This window comes from Nycticebus coucang, chromosome 20, assembly GCF_027406575.1.
Source record: "Nycticebus coucang isolate mNycCou1 chromosome 20, mNycCou1.pri, whole genome shotgun sequence".
Classification (NCBI taxonomy): Eukaryota; Metazoa; Chordata; class Mammalia; order Primates; family Lorisidae; genus Nycticebus; species Nycticebus coucang.
The window spans coordinates 35,871,380-35,885,143 of NC_069799.1; the positions used below are offsets into that span (position 1 = coordinate 35,871,380).

Below are 13,764 nucleotides of genomic sequence, written 5' to 3' on the forward strand. Positions count from 1 at the left end.
CTCAAAGAGGAAGAGAAATGGAGAGCAAAAATGGATCACTCTCTCAGAGAGCTCTGGGATAACTCAAAGAAGGGAAATATCCGAATCATAGGAGTTCCAGAAACAGATGAAGTGGCCTGCTGGGCACAGAGGACCTTCTGCATGAAATTATGAAAGAGAATTTTCCAGACATGCCTAGAGATTCTGAAATTCAGATAGCGGACAGCTTCAGAACCCCAGCACGACTCAACCGCAATAAGACATCCCCCAGGCATATCATAATTAACTTCACTAAAGTTAATATGATGGAGAAAATCCTCAAAGCTGCCAGGAGAAAGAAAACCATCACCCTCAAAGGCAAGAATATTAGAAAGACTGCAGATCTCTCTGCTGAAACTTTTCAAGCCAGAAGAGGGTGGTCACCGACTTTTAATCTCCTAAAGCAAAATAACTTTCATCCCCGGATGTTGTATCCAGCTAAACAGAGTTTCATTTATGATGGAGAAATTAAATAATTTAATGACATTCATATGTTGAAGAAATTTGCCATAACCAAACCAGCTCTTCAGGATATTCTCAGACCTATCCTCCATAATGACCAACCCAATCCTATACCACAAAAGTAAACTCACTCAGAAACTTCGGATCAAACTCCAATTTCCACACTGGCAAAAGGATTAAAAATGCCCACTGGACTTTTGAAAAACTCGATACCCAAAACTTCACCCTCTTCTGGCTTGAAAAGTTTCAGCAGAGAGATCTGCAGTCTTTCTAATATTCAATATACCCCATTAATGTGAACAGCTTAAACTGTCCTCTAAAGAGGCATAGGTTACCTAATTGGATACAAAAACTCAGGCCAGATGTCTGTTGCATACAAGAGTCACATCTTAACTTAAAAGACAAATACAGACTCAGGGTGAAAGGATGGTTGTCCATATTTCAGGCAAATGGTAATCAGAGAAAAGCAGGTGTTGCAATGTTATTTGCAGATACAATAGGCTTTAAACCAACAAAAGTAAGGAAGAACAAGAATGGTCACTTCATATTTGTTAAATGTAATACTCAATATGATGAGATCTCAATTATTAATATCTATACACCCAACCAGAATGCACCTCAATTTATAAGAGAAACTCTAACAGACATGAGTAACTTGATTTCCTCCAGCTCCATAATAGTTGGAGATTTCAACACTTCTTTGGCAGTGTTGGATGGATCCTCCAACATGAAGCTGAGCAAAGAAATCTTAGATTTAAACCTAACCATCCAACATTTGGATTTAGCAGATATCTACAGAACATTTCATCCCAACAAAATTGAATACACATACTTCTCATCAGCCCATGGAACTTACTACAAAATCGATCACATCTTAGGTCACAAGTCTAACCTCAGTAAATTTAAAGGAATAGAAATTATTCCATGCATCTTCTCGGACCACCAAGGAATAAAACTTGAGCTGAGTAACAATAGGAACCTGCATACTATTCAAAAACATGGAAGTTAAATAACCTTATGCTGAATGATAGCTGGGTCAGAGATGAGATTAAGAAAGAAATCGCCAATTTTTTGGAACAAAACAACAATGAAGACACGAACTATCAGAAACTCTGGGACACCACAAAGGCAGTGCTAAGAGGGAAATTCATAGCACTGCAAGCCTTCCTCAAGAGAACGGAAAGAGAGGAAGTTAACAACTTAATGGGACATCTCAAGCAACTGGTAAAGGAAGAACATTCCATTCCCAAACCAAGTAGAATAAAAGAAATAGCCAAAATTAGAGCAGAATTAAATGAAATTGAAAACAAAACAATAATACAACAGATTAATATATCAAAAAGCTGTTTTTTTGAAAAGGTCAATAAAATAGATAAACCTTTGGCCAACCTAGTCAGGAAAAAAAGAGTAAAATCTCTAATCTCATCAATCAGAAACAACAAAGATGAAATAAGAAATCCAAAAAATCCTTAAGGAATATTACAAGAAACTTTATTCTCAGAAATATGAAAATCTGAAGGAAATTGACCAATACTTAGAAGCATGTCACCTTCCAAGACTTAGCCAGAATCAAGTGGAAATGTTGAACAGGCCCATATCAAGTTCGGAAACAGCATCAACATACAAAACCTCCCTAAAAAGAAAATCCCAGGACCAGATGGTTTCACGTCTTAATTCTACCAAACCTTTAAAGAGGAATTAGTACCTATATTACTCAACCTGTTCCAAAAGGCAGAAAAAGAAGGAATTCTACCCAACACGTTCTATGAAGCAAACATCACCCAAACCAGAAAAAGACCCAACAAGAAAAGAAAATTATAGACCGATATCACTATTGAATATAAATGCAAAAATATTCAACAAGATCCTAACAAACAGAATCCAGCAACACATCAAACAAATTATACATCATGATCAAGTTGGTTTTATCCCAGGATCTCAAGGCTGGTTCAGTATACGTAAATCTATAAATGTAATCCAGCACATAAACAAATTCAAAAACAAAGACCAAATGATTCTCTCAATCGATGCAGAAAAAGCTTTTGATAATATCCAGCATCCTTCATAATCAGAATACTTAAGAAAATCGGTATAGAAGGGACATTTCTTTTTTTTTTTTTTGAGATTTTAAAATTATTTATTTAACAACTGATACTACAAAGTGTTATCTATATGCTAAAAGAATAGATACATAGCTGACCTCAAATGTAAGAAAATATACAGAAACACATAATTTCCAAGGCAATTAAAGAACATTTGCACATTGGAACACCATCTAATTCAAATCTTAAGGTCAAATCAACATAAGTTTAACAAAAATAAAGGGCAGGCATGGGGGGTTCACCCCTGTAATCCTAGCACTCTGGGAGGCCAAACTGGGTGAACTGCCTAAGCTCAGGAGTTCAAGACCAGTCGAGCAAGAATGAGATCCTTTCTCTAAAAAAAAAAAAAAAAGCTGGGCGTTGTGATAGGTGCCTGTAGTCCCAGCTGCCAGGGTGGCTGATGCAAGAGAATCACTTTAAGCCCAAGAGTTGGAGGTTGCTGTGGAGCTATGATGCCAAAACAGTCTAGCTTGGGCAACAGAATGAGACTCCGTAAAGAAAAAAAAGATTGCTGTATTCAAGCAGCAGAATGAATTAGTCTTATAGAATGACTTTATATAAACAGCAAAATGGAGAAATTAGGGTAGAAAACAATCTATTCATCTTTTGAGAAGCACACAGTCTGATTATAATATGTATAACTAAGAAATTAGATATAGTTCAAATTAAAAGAAAACAAAATCTACAAGTTACAGAAATATGTAGTCCTTACTTTGTTCATGGTGGGCAAGTTATTCCCACTCTCTGAACTTACTGACCCGAGGAAAAACAGGCAGGTTCAAATTGATTAGTACTTCCAAGAGGAGACCAGGGAGAGCATCCTTATAAAGAAAGCTTAACTCAAAGGTCTTTGATCTCTGTCTCAGAGAACCAGGCCTTAAGAAACTGACTGAGTCAGACTGGAGGGCTTCTCTCCAGTGTGAGTTTGTTGGTGGTGATTAAAAGTGGAACGCTGACTAAAGGATTTCCCACACTCACTACACTCATAAGGTTTCTCTCCAGTGTGAACTCTCTGGTGCACAATGAGCTGGGAGCTGTCACTGAAGGCTTTCCCACAATCGTTACATTTATAGGGTTTTTCCCCAGTATGGGTTCTCTGATGGACCATTAGGCTAGAGCTATAACTGAAGACCTTTCCACACTCATGACATTCATAGGGTTTCTCACCAGTGTGAATTCTCTGGTGTATAATGAGGTGTGAGTTTTGATTAAAGGATTTTCCACACTCACTGCACTTATAGGGCTTTTCACCTGTGTGAGGTCTCTGGTGTCGAATAAGACATTTACTCAGACTGAATGCTTTACCACACTCACTACATTCAAATGGTTTTTCTCCAGTATGAATTCGCTCATGGTCAGCAAGTTGAGAGTTCTGATGGAAGGCTTTCCCACATTCACCACATTTGTATGGCTTTTCCCCAGTGTGGAGGATTTGATGTCGAATAAGGCATTTACTCCGACTAAAGGCCTTGCCGCATTCATTACACTCATAAGGCTTCTCCCCAGTGTGGATTCTCTGATGGTCGATAAGATTTCTGTTGGAACAGAAAGCTCTCCCACACTCATTACACTCGTAAGGTTGCTTACCACTGTGAAGAATCTGATGTCGGAGAAGACTTTTACTCTGAATAAATGCCTCTCCACATTCACTGCATTCATAAGGTTTTTCCCCAGTATGAAGTCTCTGGTGGTCAATGAGTCGGGAACTCTGAGTGAAACCTCTTCCACATTCATTACATTTATAAGGTTTCTCCCCACTGTGGAGTCTCTTGTGTAGAATGAGATGGGAGCTATGGCGATAGGTCTTTCCACACTCAGTGCACACATAGGGTTTTTCCCCCGTGTGTGTTCTCAAATGAACAACAAGCTGAGAAGTCTGCCTGAAGGTCTTACCACATTCATTACACTCATAGGGTTTCTCTCCAGTGTGGATTCTCTGATGGCCAATGAGGTGTGAACTCCTTTTGAAGGCTATCCCACATTCCTGACACTGATAGGTTTTCTTCCGTCCCTTTCGAGTTCCCCCATGTTCAGCAGGATTGGAGGACAGATTTGGGTTTTCCTCAACTTCCTTATATTCTTCACACCTGTATTTTTCCTTATCCTCATCTACTATTTCCAAAAAATCACTTTGTAGTCTGTTCTCTTCTTCATCTAAGGGTTGCCCTTCTAGCGTTTTGAATGTATCTTCATGGACATCTCCAGACACTGGTGCCCCAGGAACCAGGCCAAAGGGTACCCACAATGTGCTATCAGATAACTCTGATACATTAGAAATTTCCTGCTTCAAAGTTAACTCTGAACTCTCCATCTTGTTCTCACCTGCCAACGAGGCCGAGCTGTGGTAATTTTCCAGCATCACGTTCCAGTACGGGGCTCTCTGACTGAATGCCAGACCTTTCCACTTCTGCTCAGTGTCATCCACAGACAGGTCCTCACATGCCGCAGTGTCCTGGCACCTGACCATCCAAAGCACAGTTGTTCCTGCTTGGTCTCCAGAGCTACCAGCTTGGGGAAAGGCAGGAACCGGGGAAACAAGTTGAGCAAAGTGCACATTGGGAAGGTGATGTGCCCCTGGGTCATGAAGAGGCTCCAAGAGGGCTCCAGGGACTGAGCCTCCACTGAGCGGTGAGGTAGGAGGGGATTCCTTTGTTGCACCCAGAGCTGCCATCTCCTGCAAGTGCATTTCCTGTTCCTGTGCTGGAGTTGTAACCCAATTATTCCAGTTCAGAGTCCTGGCAGCACAAGGTGTATGGTGTAAACCAGACATGGACAGTCCATTCTATCGCAGCCACACTTGCATATGCACACCTATGCTCACTCAGGACAATTGAGACATGTCAATTCGCTTAACAGGTGTGGAGAGCGGGCGGTAAGGCAGCAGAGCCCCCACAGCCTGGGGGACATTCAGAGAATTAACCCCCAACTACTTCTCCTCCATTCCTGAAACAACCATATTCCTTTCTTTATCAGAAGGGACATTTCTTAAACTGATAGAAACCATCTACAGCAAACCCACAGCCAATATCATATTGAATGGAATTAAATTGGAATCATTTCCACTCAGATCAGGAACCAGACAAGGCTGCCCATTGTCTCCATTGCTTTTTAACATTGTAATGGAAGTTTTAGCCACCGCAATTAGGGAAGAAAAGGTGATCAAGGGTATCCATATAGGGTCAGAAGAGATCAAACTTTCACTCTTCACAGATGATAAGATAGTATATCTGGAAAACACTAGGGACTTTACTACAAAACTCTTAGAATTGATCAAGGAATACAGCAGCGTCTCAGGTTACAAAATCAACATTCATAAATTGGTAGCCTTTATATATACCAACAACAGTCAAGTTGAAAAAACACTTAAGGACTCTATCCCATTCACAGTAGTGCCAAAGAAGATGAAATATTTGGGAATTTATCTAACAAAGGACGTGAAAGATCTCTATAACGAGAACTATGAAACTCTAAGAAAAGAAATAGCTGAAAATATTAACAAATGGAAAAACATACCATGCTCATGGCTGGGAAAAATCAACATTATCAAAATGTCCATACTACCCAAAGAAATATATAATTTCAATGCAATCCCTATTAAAGCTCCACTGTCAGACTTTAAAAATCTTGAAAAATCAATACCTCATTTTATATGGAATCAGAAAAAACCTCGAATAGCCAAGATATTACTCAGAAATAAAAACAAAGCAGGAGGAATTACACTACCAGACCTCAGACTATACTACAAACCAATAGTGATCAAAACAGCATGGTATTGGCAGAAAAACAGAGAAGTAGATGTCTGTAACAGAATAGAGAACCAAGAGATGAATCCAGCTAATTACCATTATTTAATCTTTGACAAGCCAACTAAAAACATTCAGTGGGGAAAAGATTCCCTATTTAACAAATGGTGCTGCGTGAACTGGCTGGCAACCTGTACAAGACTGAAAGTGAACCCACATGTGCCTTTCACCATTAACTAAGATAGACTCTAACTGGATCAAAGATTTAAAGTTAAGACATGAAACTATAAAAATACTAGAGGAGAGTACAGGAAAAACCCTTGAAGAAATCGGGCTGGGTGAGTATTTTATGAGGAGGACCCCCCGGGCAATTGAAGCAGCTTCAAAAATACACTACTGGGACTTGATCAAACTAAAAAGCTTATGCACAGCCAAGAACACAGTAAGTAAAGCAAGCAAACAGCCCTCAGAAAGGGAGAAGATATTTGCAGGTTATGTCTCCGACAAAGGTTTAATAACCAGAATCCACAGAGAACTCAAACGCATTAGGAAGAAAAGAACAAGGGATCCCATCACAGGCTGGGCAAGGGATTTGAAGAGAAACTTCTCTGAAGATGACAGCCGTGCGGCCTTCAGACATATGAAAAAATGCTCATCATCTTTAATCATCAGAGAAATGCAAATCAAAACTACTTTGAGATACCATCTAACTCCAGTGAGAAGACTAGCCTATATCACAAAATCTCAGGACCAGAGATGTTGGCGCGGATGTGGAGAAAAGGGAACACTTTGCACTGCTGGTGAGAATGCAACTTAAGACATGCCTTTTGGAAAGAGATATGGAGAACACTCAGAGATCTAAAAATAGATCTGCCATTCAATCCTGTAATCCCTCCACTGGGCATATACCCAGAAGACCAAAAAGCACATCATAACAAAGATATTTGTACCAGAATATTTATTGCAGCTCAATTCATAATTGCTAAGTCATGGAAGAAGCCCAAGTGCCCATCAATCCACGAATGGATTAATATATTGTGGTACATGTACACCATGGAATATTATGCAGCCTTAAAGAAAGATGGAGACTTTACCTCTTTCATGTTTACATGGATGGAGCTGGAACATATTCTTCTTAGTAAAGTATCTCAAGAATGGAAGAAAAAGTACCCAATGTACTCAGCCCTACTATGAAACTAATTTGGGGTTTTCACATGAAAGCTATAACCCAGTTACAACCTAAGAATAGGGGAAGGGGGAAAGGGAGGGTGAGGGAGGGGGCAGGGGGTAGAGGGAAGGGGATTGGTGGGATTACACTAGCTGTGCATCTTACAAGGGTATATGTGAAACTTGGTAAACGGTCTGTGAAGCTAGTGAATGATGCCCCATGATCATATCAATGTACACAGCTATGATTTAATAAAAAAAAAATAAAAAATAAAGTTCTTAAGAACAATGAAAAAAACAAAAACTGTAAATAAATAAATAATATTTTGGATATATTAAGTTCACTAAACAATAACCATCAATTTAACCTATTTCTTTATCTTTTATGTGGCTACTAGAAAATTTGAAGTACCACACAAGGCTCTCATTTTATTTCTATTGGACAGGCTGAATTAGAGGACTGGCTCCCCTTTCAAAGCTCAGGCTGCCCCTCAAAAGTCCATAGTTCAGGGAAATTTTAAAAAATTCCATTTTAAAAATAATTGCTGGTTTTCACAAGATGGTGCCAAAGGTGAAGAAAAAAGCTCGTGCTCCTCTCAAAACCAAAGCGAAAGCCAAAGTGCTAACAGACAACCACAGACACACAAAAAAGAATATTCCTGCATCACCCACATTTCAGCGGTGAAGACACTGTGGCTGCTGCAGAGGCAGCCCAATTATGCCAGGAAGAGTTCCCCCAGAGGAGACAAGCTTGACCACTGTGCCATCATGCAGTTCTCCCTGACCACTGAGTCCACCGTGAAGAAGAGAAAGGAAAACACCACACACGTGTTGATTGTGGATGTCAAAGCCAACAAGCACTAGGTCAAAAAAGCTATGAAGCAGCTCTATGACACTGCTGTGGTCAAGGTCTACACCCTGACCAGGCTTTATGGAGAGAAGAAGGCACATGTGCCACTGGCTACTGATTATGATGCTTTGGATGTTGCCCACCAAATTGGGATCTTCTAAAACAGGTCCAGCTGGCTAATTCTAAATATAGGGGGGATGTAAAGTTCATGTGCAATTTAAATAGTAAAGTACTTTAAATTTAAATAGTAAACAATTTAAATTTAAATTAAGGTTTTTTTTTTTTTTGAGACAGAGCCTCAACCTGTCTCCCTGGGTAGACTGCAGTGGCATCATAGTTCACAGCAACCTCTAACTCAAGTGATTCTCCTGCCTCCACCTCCTAAATAGCTGGGACTACAGGCACCCCACACAATATCTGGCTAATTTTTTTTTTTTTTTTTTTGGTTGCAGCCATCATTGTTGTTTGGCAGGCCTGGCCTGGATTCTAACCCGCCAGCTCAGGTGTATGAGGCTAGCGCCTTAGCTGCTTAAGCCACGGGCACCCAGCCAGAAGTTTTTTTTTCTTTTTTTAGAGACAAAGTCTTACTTTGTGTCCCTCAGTAGAGTGCAGTGACGTCACAGCTCACAACATCTCCAGCTCTTAGTCTTAGGTGGTTCCCTTGCCTCAGCCTCCCAGGTAGCTGAGACTATAGGTGCCCGCCAAAACGCCTTGCTATTTTTTGTTGCAGTTTGGCTGGGGCAGGTTTGAACCCACCACCCTCAGTATATGGGGCCTGCGCCCAACTCACTGAGTGAGAAGAACCGCCCTAAATGGTGAAGTTTTAAGTTTAGTAAACTATTTAAAATAGTACACGCACTTTATGTCCACCCTGCATATAACTTTTCACCAATATGAAATATACACAATTGTTAATATGTTGTTTCCATCAATGGAAAACATGTATTTATTGTGTATGTATATATGAACACATATGTATGCATGTATTGTTAGGTAATTGCCCAGAAAAGCTCCTTCCCCAGAAATCCCCTTCCTGCTTTCAACAGACCCAGACTAACTGTCTCACTCTTAAAGTCACAGCTCCTTTCAAAGCACAGAGAGTTGGCTACTAGACATCTCCTTAGCTCCCAGTCGCAAAACTTACCTCATCTCCCTGTCCCAATTACCTGCCGAAATTTCAAACTTATGGCCTGCCTCTAAAGGCTCTTTTTACCAGAGTAGTAACTCCTTATGGGCTATTCTACCGTCCCATCACCATTCTGAGACTTCCCCTAACTAAACCTATATAAAGGTATGCTTTTCTTTTACACTCTCTCTATTTCTCTTTTCTCTCCTTCTAGGTGCTGCTCTACAACATCCCTCATCAATAAACACCTTTTGTACAAGCCTTGGTGGTCTGTGAAATCTCTGCTGGTCGACTGCTGCCTTTTCATCTAGTGTCAGAAGTGCAATCTAATTAGGGAACACTCCCAAGGGTAGCTTCCACACCTTCCATGAGATTTTAGCTCCTGGGGGCTCACTGTCCTCTTCTCACACTCCCTGCACTCGTGAGCACATTGGCTTGTGTCCATCCATCAAGGTGCTCTAACCAGGACTCAACGCCGGCCTCATCCAGACTTGGTGAGTACCCCTATGGGAGCGAGTTTTCCCTAATCATGGCTGGGTTGCTTACATTCCTGGTGATTCACTCTTTTTTCGAGGCTTGAGTTCCCTATTCCCATTAACCTTGCATGGCCTAGCCCAGGGCTTCTAGCCTCACATGAAAATTTCTGGCCCCAGATCTCAAGCTCTCCTTGGCCCCAAGGGTCTGACACTGATCTGGGTTATAGTGACGACTGTCCTAGACTGTGCTCTCATCTTCACAGCGAGCAACAAAGCAGGGGCGATGACCACCCTTTGTCCTGATCCTCACAAGATTCTGCTCACGCTTTATTCCTGCCACAAATCGCCATGGGTGCAGGCCATTCTATCCCACCTAACTACCCCTTGGGGTGCTTATTGTGCCATGTGGTAGAATTTGGATTAGACTTAAAGCCAAGAAAACTAATTTAACTCTCTACCTAGATTTGACCACTTTACAAACTACATAACCAAAGTATCTGGCCAAGCTGTGGTTCATTTCATTTTTCTTTAATTCGAGACTTATATAACTATTGTGAGCACTTTGGCAAATGGAGCAAGGTCCCCTATGTTCACGGCTTCTCATATCTTAGAACCAAGCCTAATTTATGTTTGGGTGATTCCAAAATTCTTTTTTTTTTTTTTTTTTTTTTTTCTGTTTTATTTTATTTTATTATTATTATTTTTTTTTCTTTTTTTTTTTATTGTTGGGGATTCATTGAGGGTACAATAAGCCAGTTACACTGATTGCAATTGTTAGGTAAAGTCCCTCTTGCAATCATGTCTTGCCCCCATAAAGTGTGACACACACTAAGGCCCCACCCCACTCCCTCCCTCTCTCTTTCTGCTTCCCCCCCCCATAACCTTAATTGTCATTAATTGTCCTCATATCAAGATTGAGTACATAGGATTCATGCTTCTCCATTCTTGTGATGCTTTACTAAGAATAATGTCTTCCACTTCCATCCAGGTTAATACGAAGGATGTAAAGTCTCCATTTTTTTTAATGGCTGAATAGTATTCCATGGTATACATATACCACAGCTTGTTAATCCATTCCTGGGTTGGTGGGCATTTAGGCTCTTTCCACATTTTGGCGATTGTAAATTGAGCTGCAATAAACAGTCTAGTACAAGTGTCCTTATGATAAAAGGATTTTTTTCCTTCTGGGTAGATGCCCAGTAATGGGATTGCAGGATCGAATGGGAGGTCTAGGTTGAGTGCTTTGAGGTTTCTCCATACTTCCTTCCAGAAAGGTTGTACTAGTTTGCAGTCCCACCAGCAGTGTAAAAGTGTTCCCTTCTCTCCACATCCACGCCAGCATCTGCAGTTTTGAGATTTTGTGATGTGGGCCATTCTCTCTGGGGTTAGATGATATCTCAGGGATGTTTTGATTTGCATTTCTCTAATATATAGAGATGATGAACATTTTTTCATGTGTTTGTTAGCCATTTGTCTGTCGTCTTTAGAGAAAGTTCTATTCATGTCTCTTGCCCATTGATATAAGGGATTATTGGCTTTTTTCATGTGGATTAATTTGAGTTCTCTATAGATCCTGGTTATCAAGCTTTTGTCTGATTGAAAATATGCAAATATCCTTTCCCATTGTGTGGGTTGTCTCTTTGCTTTGGTTATCGTCTCCTTAGCTGTACAGAAGCTTTTCAGTTTAATGAAGTCCCATTTGTTTATTTTTGTTGTTGTTGCAATTGCCATGGCAGTCTTCTTCATGAAGTCTTCCCCCAGGCCAATATCTTCCAGTGTTTTTCCTATGCTTTCTTTGAGGATTTTTATTGTTTCGTGCCTTAAATTTAAGTCCTTTATCCATCTTGAATCAATTTTTGTGAGTGGGGAAAGGTGTGGGTCCAGTTTCAGTCTTTTACACGCAGACATCCAATTCTCCCAACACCATTTATTGAATAGGGAGTCTTTCCCCCAAGGTAAGTTCTTGTTTGGTTTATCGAAGATTAGGTGGTTGTAAGATGTTAGTTTCATTTCTTGGTGTTCAATTCGATTCCAAGTGTCTATGTCTCTGTTTTTGTGCCAGTACCATGCTGTCTTGAGCACTATGGCTTTGTAGTACAGACTAAAATCTGGTATGCTGATGCCCCCAGCTTTATTTTTGTTACTAAGAACTGCCTTAGCTATACGGGGTTTTTTCCGGTTCCATACAAAACGCAGAATCATTTTTTCCAAATCTTGAAAGTACGATGTAGGTACTTTGATAGGAATGGCATTGAATAGGTAGATTGCTTTGGGAAGTATAGACATTTTAACAATGTTGATTCTTCCCATCCATGAGCATGGTATGTTCTTCCATTTGTTAATATCCACTGCTATTTCCTTTCTGAGGAGTTCATAGTTTTCTTTATAGAGGTCCTTCACCTCCTTCGTTAGGTATATTCCTAGGTATTTCATTTTCTTTGAAACTATGGTGAAGGGAGTTGTGTCCTTAATTAGCTTCTCCTCTTGACTGTTATTGGTGTATACAAAGGCTACTGACTTGTGGACATTGATTTTATATCCTGAAACATTACTGTATTTTTTGATGACTTCTAGGAGTCTTGTGGTTGAGTCTTTGGGGTTCTCTAAGTATAAGATCATGTCGTCAGCAAAGAGGGAGAGTTTGACCTCCTCTGCTCCCATTTGGATTCCCTTTATTTCCTTGTCTTGCCTAATTGTATTGGCTAGAACTTCCAGTACTATGTTGAATAGTAAAGGTGACAGAGGACAACCTTGTCTGGTTCCAGTTCTAAGAGGAAAAGCTTTCAGTTTTACTCCATTCAGTAAAATATTGGCTGTGGGTTTGTCATAGATAGCTTCAATCAGTTTTAGAAATGTGCCACCTATGCCTATACTCTTCAGTGTTCTAATTAGAAAAGGATGCTGGATATTATCAAATGCTTTTTCTGCATCTATTGAGAGGATCATGTGATCTTTATTTTTGCCTCTGTTAATATGGTGGATAACGTTTATGGACTTGCGTATGTTAAACCAGCCTTGCATCCCTGGGATGAAGCCTGCTTGATCATGATGAATAACTTTTTTGATGATAAGCTGTAATCTATTTGCTAGGATTTTGTTGAGAATTTTTCCATCTATATTCATGAGTGAGATTGGTCTGAAATTCTCCTTTTTGTTTGGGTCTTTTCCTGGTTTTGGTATCAGGGTGATGTTTGCTTCATAGAATGTGTTGGGGAAGATTCCTTCTTCCTCAATTTTTTGGAATAATTTCTGCAGTACACGAATAAGCTCTTCCTTGAAGGTTTGATAGAATTCTGGAGTGAAGCCATCTGGACCAGGGCATTTTTTAGTTGGAAGCTTTTTTATTGTTTCTTTGATCTCAGTGCTTGAAATTGGTCTGTTCAGGAGGTCTATTTCTTCCTGGCCAAGTCTAGGGAGAGGGTGTGATTCCAAATATTGATCCATTTCCTTCACATTGTCAAATTTCTGGGCATAGAGTTTCTGGTAGTATTCAGAGATGATCTCTTGTATCTCTGTGGGATCAGTTGTTATTTCCCCTTTATCATTTCTGATTGAGGTTACTAGAGATTTTACTTTTCTATTTCTAGTTAGTCTGGCCAAAGGTTTATCTATTTTATTTATTTTTTCAAAAAACCAACTCCTTGTTTCATTAATTTTCTGAATGATTCTTTTCTTTTCAATTTCATTGATCTCTGATTTGATTTTGGAGATTTCTTTTCTTCTACTGAGTTTAGGCTTAGATTGTTCTTCTTTTTCCAATTCCATAAGGTCTCTTGTGAGATTGTTGATGTGCTCTCTGTCTGTTTTTCGAATGTAGGCA

General features: G+C 39.9%; 1 protein-coding gene across 1 annotated transcript; it reads right to left on the minus strand.

Moving 5' to 3' along the window:
• Positions 1–3,459: 3,459 nt before the first annotated feature.
• LOC128572821 (zinc finger protein with KRAB and SCAN domains 7-like) lies at positions 3,460–5,289 on the minus strand. Its single transcript, XM_053572932.1, has one exon. It carries the CDS (start codon positions 5,266–5,268, stop codon positions 3,460–3,462), a length of 1,809 nt encoding a protein of 602 aa, XP_053428907.1. The 5' UTR covers positions 5,269–5,289.
• Positions 5,290–13,764: the final 8,475 nt, after the last annotated feature.

Bases quoted from the DNA above. Each gene is read 5' to 3' on its own strand.
- LOC128572821 (XM_053572932.1), bottom strand. From the start codon at position 5,268: ATGCACTTGCAGGAGATGGCAGCTCTGGGTGCAACAAAGGAATCCCCT.